This window comes from Aythya marila, assembly GCF_965140915.1.
Source record: "Aythya marila genome assembly, chromosome: 6".
NCBI lineage: Eukaryota > Metazoa > Chordata > Aves > Anseriformes > Anatidae > Aythya > Aythya marila.
Window position 1 is genome coordinate 33,100,287 of NC_139047.1, and position 17,951 is coordinate 33,118,237.

A 17,951-nucleotide genomic window follows, 5' to 3' on the forward strand; every position below is an offset into this window, starting at 1 on the left:
GCCTGAAGCCTGTTGTTCCTCCACTTCTGCAAGTTCAGGATAAAACCTCTCACGGATAATGGTAGTGACAAGGATTCTTGAAATACCAGGGTGCTGTCTGTGCATTTCAGTGACTCTTCCTCCACAGTCCAGCCCTCTTCCCCTTTTGCTTTCCAGCCTGTGGGTGGATAGGAAGAATTTAGGAACTAAGAAATGCTCAGTGATGGGGAAACAGCAGGACATTAGATGCACTCAGTTCTGTTACGCTTATGTGTTTTTTTTTCAGCTAATGTAACACATACGTTGTTTGTGCATTGTTTGGTAACAGGCTGGGCAGCCTTAGCTTGCAGATGTTAAACTGCAGGACCTACACTAATTGTGTGAATTCCAAGTGCTCTTTCCACCACTTTGACCCCAAGTTTTGCTTTCACTGGCAGAGAACTGGAGGTCTGAGAGACAAGGTATTTATTAAAGGGCAGATGTGCTAAAGCAGAGCTCCTCAGCAGTTCCTGCCAGTTCGCACTTTGGTTGCTCTTGGGTCTCTCAAGTCCATTGAGGAGCCAGTGCAATGTGTCCAGGAGAACAGCTTACTCTCACTGGAGGTACATGCACTCAGATGCATGTGCAAACTGGGATTCACACCGATCATTTGATTGTTGTTATCCTCTCAAGCTGCATTTGCTCTGAAACAGTCTGATCTGCTCCAAACTGAGCTTTCAAAATACAGCTGTTAACTCAGAGACTACTGAACCATGCATCAAAATCCAGAGACCGTGGGTTTGACCCTCAGCCACTCACATGCAGTAATACACTACTTTGCTTTGGACTTCGCCAGATCCTAGCATGCTCAGCAAAGACAGCTGGAATAGACAGACAGCATTTGCTATCCCTTCACCCACCACGGAAACAAAACCACAACCAAAATACAATGAATCTGCTCCTCACAAGCAGCAAGACAGACGGTATGGCTCCAAGTACCAGAAGTTATAGCCATCTGGGCAAGGCATGCGAGATGGTCTTTCAACATTGTTCTCCCCTTGCTCTCAGATACCAAACGGGAGGGCAGGATGCACTGGAAAGGTTTGCTTAGGACTTGTGGGAGTCTCCGACACTGGAATTTTATAAGAACCTGATAGAAAAAACATATGTCAAGAACAGGTTGCAGAGGGATGATCCCAGTTTGTGAAGGAGGAACAGACTAAATGCTTCTTGATATCCAGCCAGCCTCGCTGTCTTTGATTCTGATCTCTCTCTCGTGTATGCTACTTCTGGTCATGTCTATAGGACAGATATGAGACCTGTATTAAACTACAAACTGGCAATGGTGCCAGCACAGGTATTGCTGTGCTACGAAGTCATCTACAACATAGGCACTTCAGATCGGTAGCCAGGAGGTGAATGAGAAGTGAGATGGGGACAGTTCATTTGACGAACTGCTTTCCCCACGGGTTCCTGAGAAGTAAATCCAGAAACCTGGCATAGAGAGGGATTAGCAGAAATGCAGGTATTGAAATGTAAAGATAAGTGGAGTGAGCCTGAGTTACTGAGTAGACAGAGTGGCAGCTTAGAGCTGGGCTGTAAATCCTGAGAGATACCTGCCTGTTAATTAAATGACAGTCCTTGGAGGGGGGAGGAGGGGGTTGTCTCTCTCTCTCTCTGTCAAGGTGCAATTAGGGAAAGTCGGCGTTTGTAGATTAAAGTGTCATTTGGGGTCAGAAGGACGGGAAACAATCTCCTGTTAAACAAGGAGTAACTGCCAGCTAATGAGAGCATGTCACAGACTAAGCTTCAGAAATCACCGGGTCTGCTCCGAGGGGGAAATGCAGCTCAGGAAGGCCATTAGCAGGCTGGTGCGTGCAGGGCTGTCACTGTCACGGTGTGTGTGCACAGTCCCACTTGTGCTCACACATATGATAGCCCCATGATTGGCATGTAGAAGCAAAAGCAACCTGGTCAGCCTCTCCTGGGATCACTGGTGGGGCCTGATGCTTCATCCATGCCCAAGCACTCCTTGCACTCTGACTCACCCTGCCTTGGTGCTGACAGCCTCTCACTTTTGTAGGCACTAAATCCCCATGTTCTTTGAAGCTTTTCCCTCGCTTTCCTTGGCAGCCAGTCCCTGAGGGTATTTGCCTTCACAACAATAACTGCACTGCAGCTCGATAGCACAAGAGACAGGCGAAGCAGGACCATTCATCCTGCCAACGATTTTTGTTGGCACACCATGGTAATCCATTACAGATCAGGAAGTGTGTGCCCGCTGTTTTTAATCCCAGCTGCCAGCAAGTATAATCAAAAGCATCCAGTACGTCTGACGGCATCTCAGCACAACCGTAGGTAATAACATAAGAAATCAATAGCCAATTAAAACTGATCCACAGCATTTGATCTTTCATAGTGCAATGGGAACAGTAATTAATGGCGCTTCCTTGAGACGGTCACAATTCAAGCTTCCTGCCAAGACTAATGTGGTTTTGTTTTAAATGAGCTTTGCTTCCTAGAGGAAATGCCAGGCTGAGATAGCCTTGGGGTGTTTTCTAGCCGGGTCACTTGGGCCCTGATCATTCAAAGGATTTAGGAGCTAAAGTCCCAATAAAAATAAGGAGAAACTGAGAAGTTAAGTGTCTTCAGAGTCTTGGTCTTCATCTGTATTGATGATCTGATTCTCAAAATGAATGGAGATGTTTTCATTCAGGTCTGCGTAGTCCCCCAAAGCACAAAGTAGGAAGAATTGCTACAGCAATAGCAAATAAGTTTTGGGGAAGCCCATGTGTTCTTGATGACACTCTATACATGGAGCACGACACAGCGAAACTCAGCAGATGTCTTCAAAGGAGAAAACTGAGTCCAACCCAGACAGCAAATGTCTGGCTTCAACATACCTGGAAGAGACCCATGTGAGTATGAAGAAGTCTTCTACTCCCTTCAGGTTAATGCACTGCTTGCCACACTGTTCACACTCTTTTTGACCCATTTGACAGGTGCAGGACAATCTGGGAGCATGGTCCCAGGTTAGCCAGTCCCAAGAGGTCTCTTTAAAAGCAGATGTAGCCAAGATGCCCCTGCAGTCTGAGAGGTCTCTCTCAGCTAGCATTGAAAATGCAGCCAACGGGCCAGGAGACAGAAAGGCAGTCCCATGAGGCGGAGGATAGACAGACCAGCTTTGTGTGCCAGTCGTGACTGAAAGGGGCTGTTAGCCTGTTAGACATCTCCCTGCCTGTTGCAGAGCAGTTGTGGAGCCTATGGTCATGCATCAGTAGTTCTGTGGAGGCAAGGTATAGAGAACACGGCACTTTCCCTCTCACAACAAACTCCTAAATGACATTTCCCTGCTTTTGTTATTTCTCCTCATTCTGAACTCACTCTCTGTGTCTGAGCTCTCTGTTCTTGCTGTGGAAACCATGGGGAGGAGAGGGTCCTTCTATGGCAGCGTGATCCGAGGAACCCCCATCCTAATGCTTCTCCTCGGGTTATGGGATCTGGCAGCTCATGGGGTCTGTCTGGCTGGTCAGTCAGCAATAAGCAGCACGCCTATTTGGGAAACATGGATGGAAGTTGCCCCTCTAATTTTGTAATCAGGTTCCTCTTCCTCATCACCTTCTACCCAACACTTTTTCCCACTCTCATTCCCCAGATTAACATTATCCCTCCAGTTTTCCTTGGAGCTACAAGGAGCTAACTGGAGTGATGAGATCCAGGCCCTGTCAGCAGAGCAGGCGGCTGGGAAAAAAAGACGAGCAGCTCACTCCCCTTTTTACACCGTGAATCTCGGTTTGCATACATTTGGCCACCGTGTGCGTGCTCAAAAAATCTCCCAGCAAATCATTGATTTATCAGCTGTAAAGGGGAGTGTGGAGACAGGAGCAGTCCCCACGGGGCGTGTGGTGGGGCTCTCGATCCAGATGGGCAGGGACCGTCCCTCAACACCAGTCAGCCAGGGCCCTGTCCCTGGGCCAGCAGCAGCAGAAGCAGGGCTGCACAGCTGATCTGTGCCGACCGACTTCTTGGCCGCTGTCCAGGAACAGAGGATGCTCGGCAAAGCCGAGAGATGCCACCCCTCCGTTCCTGAAAGATGGGACCTATTTTTATCTAATGCTGCATTGATTATTCAATAAGAGAGCAGAGTGGGCCAGCCAGCCTGCGTGCATGTGTGCTACTTTCACCAGTGGGCATTTCTGCAGAGGCTGAACGCTCATCCTAAACTCCAGCGCAGCTCTGGCAGCCCTCTGTAAAGCAAGCATGTCACTGCTGAGCAAGAGCCACGGGGTTTGGACCTGGATCTGAGCTCCCTCCTTTTTTTTCAGGGCAGGGCCTTGGCCTCCAGCATCATCGTAGCAGCACCTGGCCTTTCACCTGTGTCCTTTCAGCTCCACAGTCCTTCACCACATCTATCTTCATACAGTTCCCCACCGTTGCAACAGGGCTCTGGAGATGTATTTTGTCACAAATAACCATATGGTGCTCTCTGCTCCAGTGGATCAATGTGTTTAGCATTTAGCGAGGGCAACATAATTAACATTTTTCTAAGGGGGAAAAGAAATCCTTCTGCCTCGTGAACTGCATCCCGTGCTTCAGAGGGTGATATGTTATAATCAGAATGTCGCTGCCCTCTCACTCGATCGTTTGCTGGCAGCAAGTGCCTGATGTCACTGGGTTAAGTTCCCATCCCTGGGCAGAGGCAGAAGCACACACCTGCCTGTCATAGCTTCTACACCACAGCAGGAGATTCCCTCACAGGCAGCTGGCAGGACCTCCTGCGCCAGCTGCATGAATTGTGCTGTGTAGTAAGGATGGGAAAAGTCCTCAGATCTGTGCCAGGCTATGCTTTTCTGGCTGTTTTCTGCTCCTACCACAGCCTCCATCCCAGCATACATGTTACTGCTGGAGCTGAGAGGCTGGAGTCCATGGCAGGCCATTGTAGCCACAGCAAGTCAACTCTGTAGTCAAACAAGGGATGATAGTGGGGTCAACCCTTGTGCAGAATGGATGAGGACTGTCCCCAGCTCTTTAGGGAGCCAAAACAGAGGTAAGAAGAGATCAACATGAAGCCACATTAACCAGCCTTGGGATCACTTCTTAAAGTAGTAATTAATTAGTTCTTCTCCTGAGGGTTGGCTACCCTACCAACACAGCCATCTTTCAGACCCAGACACAACAGCTCAGTGACAAAAATACTGCAAACAGGCCCACAGGTGATTTCAGGTCAAGCACTGCTGGTTTTCCTTACTAATAGGAAAAAGTCTTGGTTTTGCTAAGCTTATTCAGCCTGGAAATTGCTCCCTGAAGCAGTGCTTTTCTTCCTGAAGCAAAACCCACTGGTGGCAGTCACAGCCTGAGTCTGTCTGCCCAGAGGCAGAGCTGGATCCACAATAACCATATGACAATGCAATGAAATAATAGACCTGGCCCTTGTCCTCTTGGCTCCTATCTCCTTCCTTAGTTCCGAATAGTTAGTGGAAGAGTGCTTTGGTAGCTGAAGTAGTCGCAACAGATCTTGATCATGCATCCCTTACGAGAAAAAAAAAAAAAAAAAAGTAAATTATAAATAAATAAATAAATAAATAAACAGTGAAATCATACCCACTTTCCCTTACAGAATTTCATTTCCTATTAAAAATAGAGAGGGAGACATTAGTTCTGCCTTCAATAAGCAAATGTCCTATTTTGATCATTACTGAACAAAGCATTTTGATTTGGCATTTAGAGATGACTGCTCATGCTGAGTATTTTAAATTCAGCATCAGAATTGGAATACATTAAAAAAAAATCAAGTCTAAATGAAACATTCTCATCTGTCTGAAAACATATATGTATACTTCCATTCTGGGGGACAGCATGACTTTCTCAAGTCTTGCTCCAAGTTGGTGTGAAGCCAGATTTCAGAGCCCTACAAAAAACAGTGCTGTTGCTCAGCGTTGCCATTAAAGAAATGTCCCAGGAATGTCTAAGGATACAGCATGACTGCAAAGGCAACACCTCGGTCAAAGCATCTTTAGCTATAGGATAAAAATGTTCAGGACCCTGACCTGGAGGACTCACCACTGTGGCACAAATGTAGCATCCACCTCCTTGGACTTCTGTTAAGGGAATGTCTGGAAACCTGAAGATATAAGAGACCCATAAAGTCACCAGGATACCAGGGTGTGCGTCTGGCCAGTGCTCTGTTCAATCCAGTTTGATATAATTTTCTACTCCCCTCTCTTAAAGATCTAATTGTATCTGTCATGTGCACAACCGGTCTCATGCACAAAGCCCTTTCAAGATGTGGGGTGTTGCCATCCCCTCCATTTTAAATCTAGGAAGAAAAAATATACCCAAAGGGTCCATAACATCCTAGCAATGAAGCAAGGAGGAGAAATTTTAAGAGAGCAGGGGGATATATGGATAATGCCTCTAAGCCCCATCCCTCCTGTACTGGCACAGTTATGGGTAGACTCACAAGTGAGGAATGCTGCTGGAGATGTATGATTCAGGAGCAGGAGTGTTCTGCTGGTGGAGCTCGTCTTTATTTATTTATTTGCTTTTTCCTAGAAGAGTCTCAGTTTGTTGTTTTTGTTTTTTTTTTTCTGTTTTTTTTTTTTGTTTGTTTGTTTGTTTGTTGTTTTTGTTTTTGTTTTTGTTTTTGTTTTTTGCCTGCATAGCTAGAAACTGCCCTTTAATCCCATGCTTTATCGTGTGCTGTGAATTAAATACCACAGGAGTACAAGAGCCCTCAAGGGCACAACATCCATTTTACTGTAGCTGTCCACAGCCAGCTGAGCTTACTGGAATGCTTTTCTTTATGGTTTGTCTATTTCCTAAGTGAGGATTATGTAGAGTTTTATGTTCCCAGTTTTTTGCTGTTTTTTCTTGGTTTGTTTGTTTGTTTTGTCCAGGTTTTGAGGCAGGGAGTAAAAGTGCTAGTCTGGGCAGGGCAGGAGAAAGTTGTGGAGGTTGGTAGCTCATATGTTTGGAGCTGAAAATGCTGTGGCATTTCTAGAGTGATGGTGCTGCTGTGTGTGGTTCCCAGGGTCAGCCCAGCTCCTCTGCCACAGATGGCATCCTGCAGAAAACCGATGTTGTTTTCCCATTGCAAACAAACCACGTGGGAGTGCTAAGTGAAAAGGAATTTCCTGTCCTTTGGACACCTTCCACTAGCTCATAAATTTTGCCAGCCTTTCCTCATTTTGGGGCTTACCAGCTCAGCCCAAGAAGGACCAACCCATGTGTTGTAGAGGAGCACAAGGCTGGGCAGTGGACGTGACTGAGGATGGCTGCCTGGGATGGAGGTAGTACCTCTCAGAGAAGCTGGCATCTGCCTGGCAGCCTTAAAAGCTTAGTGCTGCTCCTACAACATATTGACAGCTCCCACCAGCTCCACAAGCCCCACAAAAGTCAGTCTCTAACCTGTTCTCTCCATTCATCCCCAAAAGTATTGGATAAAGTGGATAAAGTATTCCTCCTCCTGCAGCTGCAGATGCTGTGTGTGTGGGATGGGTTGCTCCTGCTTCTGAGGGGAACCTGTAGCATCCCCTGTGCGTAGGGCTCACTGCTGCATACGCGCCCGAAAGGCGCCACACAAATACGACACGTTGCAGTGTCGCGACCTGGAAATTGTCTCTTGCTGTACAGCTCAGCAGCATCCTGCAAAATCACAGTGCTGCCGGGAGGAGAAGCTCTCCCAGCTGTCATGCCGAGCCCTCCCAACAGTGCCTCAGGCGGATTTAATAAAAGAGCTGCCTCCTCTCCAGGAGGAAAAGAGGAAACGGCTCTGCCCCAGCACGGCATGGGGCGAGGTCTGCCACGATTGCCCTCCATGGTGGAACAGCAACTGCGGTGACCTTCTGAGACGCCTGCATGCTGGATCCTTCTCCCACCCAGCAGGGCTCTTGCTGAGTCTGGGGGTGGTGTTAATGGCTGTGCAGAGCTTGGGGCCTAGCACAGCCACCCGCTGTGGGGCCTGCTGCTCCTGGTGCTCTGCCAGATGGAGCGGAGGAGGCAGGGAAGGAGAAGGGCTCCTGCTGCCTTTGCGGGGTGTCCTGGCCCACCTGGGGATGAGGAAGCGTTGAGGCAGAGCTGTCCTTGAACCCCAGCTTGCACGAGAGGAGCCAAGCCATACCAAGCACAAGGTTTGCTGGTTCCTCAGCGACTGAAGGCTTGGGGGGAAGCCTGTTTGTGCTGTTTCCAGTGACTGGAAAGGGAAGAGTCCATACCTGCAGAAAATACCTCACCAAGAGAGCTGGGAGCAGCTTGTCTGCACACACTGGTGGAGCACTCACTCTACATACTCTGCCCAGGCAACAGGTCTGGCCACAGGGACCAGAAACTGGTTCAGTTTTGCCAGAGCTGTGGCCTATGTGACCTGCAGGGAGCCAAGCATGAGACGTACATTACAGCAAATACACTTAAAGGGTGATGGGGAGAAGAAGGAGAATTTTTTCCCCAGGCCCACGGGCTCCATGATATCCAGTGACTGACAGCCACAAACAGGGCCTGGCCATGCAGCCACCCCCGGTTCTGCTCAGCCAAAGCACAGCTCACCCTTCTGCATATTTAATCAGTTCTCTAGGTATTAAAAAAAAATGTGCACGGAGAATGATTGATAATAAAGTGCCTGATTATAATCAGCTATTTTTTTTTTTCCCTTATGGTAAGCATTCACCCAACCTCGAATTTTTATGAATTTTCAGTGCATGCTGTGTATCTTTCAATACCGGTCATTTCCCAGCTTGCACACCCTCCTTGTGTAGTTTGAGCAATATTCAGAGCACACCTTTGCTAGACATCCTGTGGACTAGAAGTATTTTGCTCGCTGGGCAGACTACCAGAAATGTCTAAAGGATGGCACCAGAGGTCTCAGGTCATCCATTACCTGGACTTCCCCGGTATTCAGAGTAGACTGTCCACTAAGCTCTTGAAACATGCTGTGGATGAAATTTATGTTTTGGAAAACAGAGGTGAGAGTTGTGAAGGAATCTGTCCTTCCTACTTGATTTTGCCTGAAAGCAAAGAATCCCTGAAAATCTGAACGTAGCAGCAGTTTGTGCGAAAAGTGACTGTGCGATGAAAGCATTCCTGAGCTGAAGAGATCTATGATGTGAGGATAATGGACTCCAGAAAAGCAGTGGCAGCAGCCTCAGGGGACCAGAGCAGGGAGTGTCTCTTGGGAAGAGAATCTGAAGGATGAAAGAGCTGTGAACAGCTCGCAGTTGCCAAAAGGGATGATACTAAAGGCACAACAGCAAACTGTGCCTGTGCAGGGGAGAGCTCAGAAGCGTGGGAAGAGAGCACTGAGGCTGCATCAGGAGCTCTTTGAGGACCCAAAATCAGAAGCTGAAAACACAAAAAGACAGAGAGAAGAGCCTGCAACTAATGGAAAGTCTCTAGGAATCACACAGCCATGGGGAGCAGTCAGACCTGAGCCTCAGGATGACCGTTCAGAGAGAGAGACGGCAGCAAGAAACGGGTCTGTAAGCTTATGCTAAGACAATTCTAAGAGCCCAAATAATATTTGATGCAAAAAAGGCCAAACATTAAATGTTGCCTTTGTCTCAGTCTTCAAAACTTAACTAAAATAATTTTAATGAGGAGAAAGGAGCCCAGGGCAGAATCCAAAAAGAACAGACTCAAAAACATTTAGATGAGTTTGCTGTGTCCTTGTCAGCACGTCCTAATGAACTTCAGAGGAAGCCGCAGGAGCAATCTCTGACCCGTGAGCACTTTATCCTCACGAACTCAGGAAGGATGCAGGAGGTGCCAGGCAGCTGGGGAAATGCAAGCAGAGTACCTAGCTTTAAATATAATCTCTATCATTAAAGGAGGTGTGAACAGAAAATCACGCAAGTAAAGGGCAAATCGGTTTAACTGATTCATAGAAAGATACTGGAAGAAACCATTAACTGATCAATTGATGAGAAAAGGAGTAAAACCTCATCCAATCTGGGAGGATAACTCTCCTGGTGGCTAAGGAGGAAGCAGTGGTTTGATATCCCATGACTTGGGCAACACGTTAGATGTTTTGCCTTCAGATTCCCCTAAATAAAACAGAGAAATGTGATTTAGATTAAAAAACTGTAAAGCAGATGTACAACCAATTGAAAAACTGCTTTCATAGTAGTAGTCAGTGTTGTACTATAAACTGGAAACACATTTCAATTAGGACTGTTTTGGACTCTACTCTCTTTATTATTTTTATTAATGGCTTAGATAATGAAATAGAAAGTGCTGTTATAAAATTTGCAGATGACACCAGGCTTGGAAAGGCTGCAAGCACTCTGGAGGATCAGATCAGAATTTGAAATGATCTTGCCAAATTGGAGAAATCAACAAGATGAAATTCAATAAAGAGAAGTGCAAAGTGCTACCCTTAGGAAGGAGAAATCAAAATCCCAAACACAAGCTGGGCCAGGCAGTCACACTGCCAAAGACAGTGATGCTTTGACAAGACATCAGTTTGTTTCGTCAGGGTACTGAAAGGAAGGCAGGGTTACATTATTATTCTGCACCTTTCTTCTGGGGACTGCACCCTCTTCGGGACCTTGCTTGCAGAAAAGGGGGGACAAACTGAAGAGATTCTGGAGACGATGAACAGGAATGAGGAGAGGGCAGGAAAGACTCGATTCCCAACATGATAAACTCTGATATTCACATCTCCCATCCCAAATCCAGCCAAGTGCAGAGTCCCACTGATGCCATGAGATTACTTTCAAGGATAAATGTACCTCTCCCCACTCTCTGGTTTGCCCGCTTCCCCACTGCCTGCTGAGCAGAGCTCTGCAGCCTTGAGCCTTGTCCCTTGGGGCTTTAAGGATGTTAGGTTGTTTAAAGAACTTGTCAGACTCAGCTGGAATAGTCCCTGACTCAACGCAGAGGGATAACAGATACTAGGTGTCCCTTTCCCAGCCCATATTTCCAGGAAAAGGTCCATCTGGTTCTTTTTTCCAGGTTTATCACCAAGAGCTACCTTGCACCATTAATGAGGGATAAAATACCGGGGATTGCACTGAAAAGTAGTATGGACTGAAAGGACCCACTGGGAGCTTGGTGACTCATCTCCCGTGTACCACGAACTTGTGAAGTTGACAGAAGGCAGAGATTCATTGCTATTTCTAAAGCGCTTTTTGGCATGGAGCTATCTCATGGAGACTACGAGAATTTGGGGTGTGGAGGGCCAGCCTGACTTGAGCAAACACAGAGCTCAGAGCAAAAGTCAGTGCACTTTACTGTAGTACACTAGAAACCTATAATGAGGGAACATCACTAAGCCTAAAGAGACCATCTGTGGCTGGGCATGTCCCCACAGAGCCCATCAGGGAAAAGTCACTCTCCTGGCTTTGTTTTTACACCACTCCTTGTGTGGTTGGCCACTGCTGGCGGCAGGATGCTACCGTAGCCAGACCCCTTCTCTGAACTCGTACAGCCACTTTACTGCTATTAGGGGAAGATAAAAGGAGGATAAGGATGGAGCATGTAGGATGAGATAAAGGCAAAGAGATAAGTGAAGGCTGAGCTGCAGGAGCTTTGGAAACAAAGGTGGGGGAACTTGAAATTGCCACAAAAGATGAAAGAATGCAGGGAAAGGGAGTGAAGGGTTAGTGTGTGCAATGATGTCAGCAGAGGGAAAGCCCGGCAATGAAAGCCTTGTCTCCCAGGAGGATTGGTTTGCCTTGGCCTGAGCCATCGCTGCCGTGGATGCAAATATTAAGCTTTGATCACAGCTGCCATAATCTTCCCCCGACACCCAGCAATGAAAGGGACTGAAACAGGCAAAAGCAAGGCAGCTCTCTGGCTGAGGTGAAACCGCGTTGTGTAAGGAAACCAAAGGGCAGAAGAGCTGCTGATGGTGGAAACGAGGTTTCCACCTTTTCACAAAGCCCCTGCCCTATGCTCACACAGCAGGGCAGGGGCTTTATGAGAAGCAAGACAGAGTAACTGGCTAGAAGGGGCTGTGATTTTTGTTCCTGTAGATGAGTGACAGCACAAGGGTAAAGTACGACACTGCAGAAACCTTCTCTTCATGGTTTCTCAGTGGCAAACAGGAGAAACAGTTTCTGCCCCAAGAACTTACCTGTCTCCTTCAAGAAAATGCACAGCGAGCATTGAAATGAGAGGAAGGTTAATTAGAAGCTGAAAGTCCTGGAGAAAAGATTGCTTGGTGGCAGAGGCTGACAATGTGCACAGGGTGACTGCTTGTCATTTCTGGGAAGCTGCTGCTCCAAAGCTCTTTTAAATTGAAGGCTCACAGCCACTCAGGTTAATCTCACGGGATGGTGGTACCTCAGCTGATTCCCCCTTGCCTATCCGGAGGCACTAACCCAGGTCTCTTCACATCTATTTTATGCCCGTGCTCTGCCAGCAGCCCCTCTGACTACTCTCTTGACCAGTCTTGGGCAGGTATTGCATGGTACTCACCGTGGTCACACTCTCCTCCTCAAATCTTGCGTGTTAAGCATGCAGAAGCTCAGGGTTAGCTGTGGCAATCAGTAGAACATGGGAATTGAACTGCTTTCACCAGTGCTAGCTTTGTTGCAGACTGCAACTTGATCATCTGGAAAAAAAAAAATGCAGAGACACCAGTCAGATCTGGGCATGAGAAAATGGGAATGAGAACAGCACATCTTCAGTGCCCATGTTCTCTAGGAGCTTCATTCCACCACCACCACAAAAAGGGATTTCATACACCAGGCAACAATCTGGACCAACATGGATTTGTGTGAAACTCACAGAGATTTTCCCTCTGAAGAGGCCGTCTTTCACACAGGATGCGTTGAGAACAGATTTCGTGGAGCAGAAAAGGGAAAGATAAACTTGGGAGGAGTGGGAAAGGATTAGGACGCTACTGGCAATGCATCTAAAATTCTCACATAGACATTTCTGAGTTCATAGAATTATAGAATGGTTGGGTTGGAAGGGACCTTAAAGATCATCCAATTCCAGTCCCATGCCATGGGCAGGGACACCTCCCCAGCTTTCCTGTAGGTTCCCTTTAGGTACAGGATTAGGAGTGGGATGGACTGAGGTTTCCCTCCTCCATTAATAATAGTTTAAAGTCCTAGTTGAAAGAAGTTCAAAAAGGAAGAAGTTCACACCAACCTGCTACTTTCCCTGCTTATAGAGGATTTGGCTTACAGAAAAATTGGTTCTAGCTGGTTGCTTGCAGTTGCATACAGTTCTTCCTGAAGGATTTTCCACTTACGTCTGGCCTTAAATTGAAAAGATTCAGCTCTGTTAACCAGACTGAACCTTGAGGGAGGGGTGTTTCTGGAAAGGGGTACACGCAGCTGAACATAGGAATTCCAATCCTAATTTAACTCAGGCAGACAAAATTTGTTTCAATGGGAGCATTAAGCTTCCTGCAGGTTGTTATAAACTGATGGACTCTAGCTTAATCTTAGCATTCACTGTTGCAAATGAATCACTGTTACTTCCACCTCCCTGCCCACCCCTCTGCTTGGTTCCTTTTTAATTTTACAGCTTCCTGAGCCTGACACTGGGAAATCGATAAGTAATTTAGAGCCCCGTAAATACAGAGGGAAACAAGTTATTTTGTACTTTTATAAATATTTTGAAACCAAAATTATCTAAGAAAACAGGTGCTCAGTTGACTCAGCAACCCATCCATCAGCATCACACAGTTAATTGCATAAGATCATAAACATTTATAATTAGAAGGCAAACAAACAAGAATTTTATAAACAGCCCTCTTGAATCAGGCTGTGCATTAAATATTTGTGATAAGGTAATTAAGAATAGATTTACAATCCTGGCTCAGTGCTTAATACTTTGGAGAATGGATTTGATTCTATGGAGGATGTTCTACAGCCAAGGAGAAAATATTTGATTTTGGTTCTTTTATCCAAGGCTTAAAGAGGTCTCAAAGAAACATTGGCTCTGTCATTGATCAGACTGGAATTTCATTCATTACAGATCAGACAGCTCATTTAAATATGTGTCTAATGTCCCTTGCCTTGGGCCAATCCACTTTAGGCCTGCTTCAAAGCTGTCTCCTTGGCTGGATCTGTAGGCTTTCCCTAAGTCCCGCTTTTTATGGTTGTGCTTTGATCAGATGTCAGAATTCCCAACCACGTTCCAAAGCAGGGAGGAAAAAAACAAATTTTTCTGTGATGGCATCACGCTATTGGCTATGAAAAACTGACATCACTACAGGACTACACCTGTGTAACTTCAGTGGTCTATGGGAACCGGAATAGAGATCTCTCTTGTACTGTAAGTCTGAGTACCCACCTATATTTGCTGTCCCAGAATAGCCAGGCTTGAATACTTCAACTCATGGAATTTCTTCAGCAGCCAGTAAGGAGACTCAGCACCATATTAAGATGAATGTGAGAATCTCCCTGAAGCTAAGCTGTGATCAAGTCAGCAAGGTTTCTAATTATGCTTAGAATCAGAAAGGCTAGAAACTCGGATTGTAGCAAACCTGGAACTTACATTCAGTAAAATCAAATGTAAAAACAGGTGGCTGAGAAACTAGGTGGCTGCACTCCATCAGTGAGTAAAGGGAGGTCAGCCCTAAGTGTAGGATGACCTTCAGTTATTTTTATTATTATTATTATTATTCTTTTATACAGAATAGGTTTACTCCAGTATTCAGCTGTCATCCGAAACTAGAACAGTCTGGAAAAGCTGGGTGAAGGATAAAGCCCTAGCATCTGATTCATCAGAAATAGCAGCAAACCTCTTTATTCTGTGGTGACCATCATCACCCCTTACTGGTCAAGGCAACCTCCTCATTTTCACATTTGTATTTATGCTCCTGGAACAAGTAGGCAAGAGAGTTGCTCTTCCTGGAAATGTTTCTAATAATCCTGATGCTGACCAAGAATGGTGAAGCCATCACTATTAAGAAAAATTAAATTATTTGTATGCTAACTCAACAAGTACATGCCCTATCTGCTGCTCTGGCTTCAGATACATGGGACTCAAAGACACTTTCCTAACAGACAGATCGCTGCAAAACCAGGACACCCAGACCCTCTCATTCTGCATAAATCCCATTCTCCGTTAAAGCTTATTAATTATATTGCAGTGTGTCAGCTAAGCCAGTCTACACGAGAAGTTGCAGCTTCGCTCAGACTCAGTGGGTAAGAACAACACAGGTGCTGCTGTTTCCATTGCATTCGAAGGGCCAAAGCCTGGTAGCTTTAAAATAACAAAGCTAAATAGTCAAATAACTTCAAAACAGCTGCGACCATTATCTAATCCTCCCAGCCCTCTTTCAAGTGTGGGGAGGATGACAGCGAGCTCTGGGAGGTGAGCTAACTGCTAGGTGGAAGGGCCTGAGCTGCTCGTTCTCTTCCAAATGTGAAGACCACGAGAAGACAAGCGTCCCAAAGCCTGGCTGCCACCCCAGCGATATCAGCTCTGCCGTATGCAGACGGGTGAGGGGACAGACGCACTCTCTGCGTACTCAGAGCAGACACTGTGTGAGTGCATCATCTGCACTTTCTTCCAAGCGTGCTGTTTTCTCCCCTTGGAAGCAATAACGTACGATGAGGTACCTGGTTTGCCAACGAGCAAATGCTTGCACAGGATGACAAACCGCTTACAGGTACAGCCTGCCCCGTGTTGTCTTTCATTGCCGTCTCTGGCCCCCATGTGCGTGTCTGCTCCACCGCTGCGTGTGTGGGGAGATGTGGTCTGTGCCCGCTCGTGACGTTGATGCAGCAGACGTCACCGGCACGTCAGCTCCAGCTACACCCCCTCCAAGCACACGCCGCTAGCTCGGTGAATCATGCCTATGCAGCGTGCAAAAGTAGCCCAGCGATAGATAAACCTCGGGCGTTTATTGGTAAACAGACACTGTTTTTGCTGTAGGAGCATAACTCACTCTGCTGCATTTAAGACCTGTTTATTGATTGCTGAAATAAAGCTGTAATCCTTTTAATTCAAGGGAAAAGGGATCCAGCCGAGCAGGAGCACCGGTGCTCTGCCAGTCAGTAATTAAAAACATGATTTATCACTGAATATACACTGGCGAAGGGAGAACTGAGCTAACCAGCTAGCTAGAGGGCACGATGCTGGGGTAGGCTTATGGTTCTTTCTAAAGTTTTGTTCTGTTTTATGTTTATTTCTTTCCCCCTTCCCTCCAGGTCTAATAATACATGAAGGGCCCTCGGTTTACCGGATTTTTAAACGGTGGCAGGCGGTCAATCAGCAGTGGAAAGTGCTGAACTATGACAAAACAAAGGACATGGAGGAGCAAAAAACAGGGACCAGGACAAATCAGCGCCCCTCCTCCCAAACCACCCACTCGTCCTCCACTGGTGGTACAGCCACTAACTCCGCTCCAGCCGACAGCGGGGCCCGGGCTGCCGGCCAAGCCACAGGCACCCTCTCTGACCACCACTGTGCTTACACCATCCTGCATATACTCAGCCACCTGAGGCCTCACGAACAGAGGAGTCAGTCTAGTAGTAACAGAGAGCTCGTCATGAGGGTCACGACGGTCTGAGCCGAGGAATTCAGGAGGCCTTAACACGGAGCGGAGGAGACAAAGAACTCATAACGCAGAGGAGCATGGTGTGCCTTTTTCTTTCTCTTCCCTTTTTTTTTTTTTTTTTTTTTTTTTTTTGTTTGTTTTCTTCTTCTGTTCCTTCTTTTCTTTTTCGGTAACTGCACAAGATATAAGAGGCGGCACCTGGCCAGCTGAGGAAAAAGCAGGTGGAGGGAAAGCTGCACACTCATGCTAAAGAGGTTAATGTTTTCCAGCCAGTTTAAAAAAAAAAAAATACAAAAAAATGAAACAAAACAGAAAAAAAACACAAATCAAAAAAAAAAAAAAAGAAAAAAAAAGAAAACAACAACAAAACAAGTGCAATACAGACTAAAAACTGAGTAGGCAGAGTTCTGGGGGAGCAGAGGAACAGACGGTTTAGCATGTCTTACAAACCCTATTACCTGGAATAGGTAACGCTCTGTACACACACCCCATGCACACACACACGCACACACACGCACACGTGTGAGATTTACAAAAACAAGGAAGGGAATGAAATATTTGGAGTAGTTTTTTTCCAGACTGTGATTAACCAGGGCTATGAGTCGTTTTGTTCATGAGTCACTATGGAACCTTGTTTGATTTACCATAGGATTTCTGAAGTGAAATGGCTGGGAACGTTTCGGTAGTGATTTACAGATTGAATCATCTCGCCAAGAAAATGTGACAAAACCCAGGTGTGCCCAAATTTCACCAAAACAAAAATCCTGATTTTTCGTAACGTTCCTGACAAAGGGTTTGTGAGGGTGGAGTTGGGAGGGGGGGAGGGCGTTCCATGACCTTTATTCGACGTATAGGCATTTCTGGCAAATTTTGTACAAACTCTCCACAGGTGTTTCAAGCACAAGTACTAGTGTGATTTATGCCTTCATAACCCCAAATCCAGCATCCAAATCGTCCCACTGACACATATCATTTTCCATGCAGACATCCCAGGTTAATTTCCTTCCATTTCACTCCAGTCACAAGAAGCTGACCCACCTCCGGGGGGTTCCTACTACTTTGCTGATTCAGACACTCATACATCCGAGATGTACATTTTTTTCCAGTGTCTTTATCCCTGCTGCTCAATTTGTAACAATCTCACTCAGTCATGTAGGCTGAGCCTTTCACATCCAGTTTGTTTATTACAGAGTCTATTCCGTTCAATCATTCAACAGAGAGTTAGTCTGAAGAGGGAGCACAGTTGCTGATTGAATATATAACACTTCTAATAAGTCTCCTTCTCTGGGATATATCCACGAAGGTACTGGTTGCTCTTCAGGAACATTCTCTTTCAATGCACAATGGCTGAATCATTTGTGGATATTAAAGGGACACTGTCAAGTACTTTTTAAATAGTTTTTAGGGTTTGGGCTTTTTTTACTCTCCATTGTTTGTAATATTCTCTTACAATCTTGAAAATAAAATTTCTTTCCCTACTGATATTGTTCTTTTCCATTTGGGCATGTAGCGTTCTCTCTACTCACCCCATTCC

General features: G+C 46.1%; 1 protein-coding gene across 1 annotated transcript in view; it reads left to right on the forward strand.

Moving 5' to 3' along the window:
- MARCHF4 (membrane associated ring-CH-type finger 4) overlaps positions 1 to 16,429 on the forward strand; it is a gene marked incomplete at both ends in the record, with an annotated part of 82,536 nt that extends 66,107 nt beyond the window's left edge. Inside the window, one exon of the mRNA XM_082763566.1 lies at positions 16,068 to 16,429. Within this exon, the coding sequence (XP_082619692.1) occupies positions 16,068 to 16,429 (362 nt within the window). The remainder of the gene's footprint in view (positions 1 to 16,067) is intronic.
- Between the last annotated feature and the right edge of the window lie 1,522 nt (positions 16,430 to 17,951).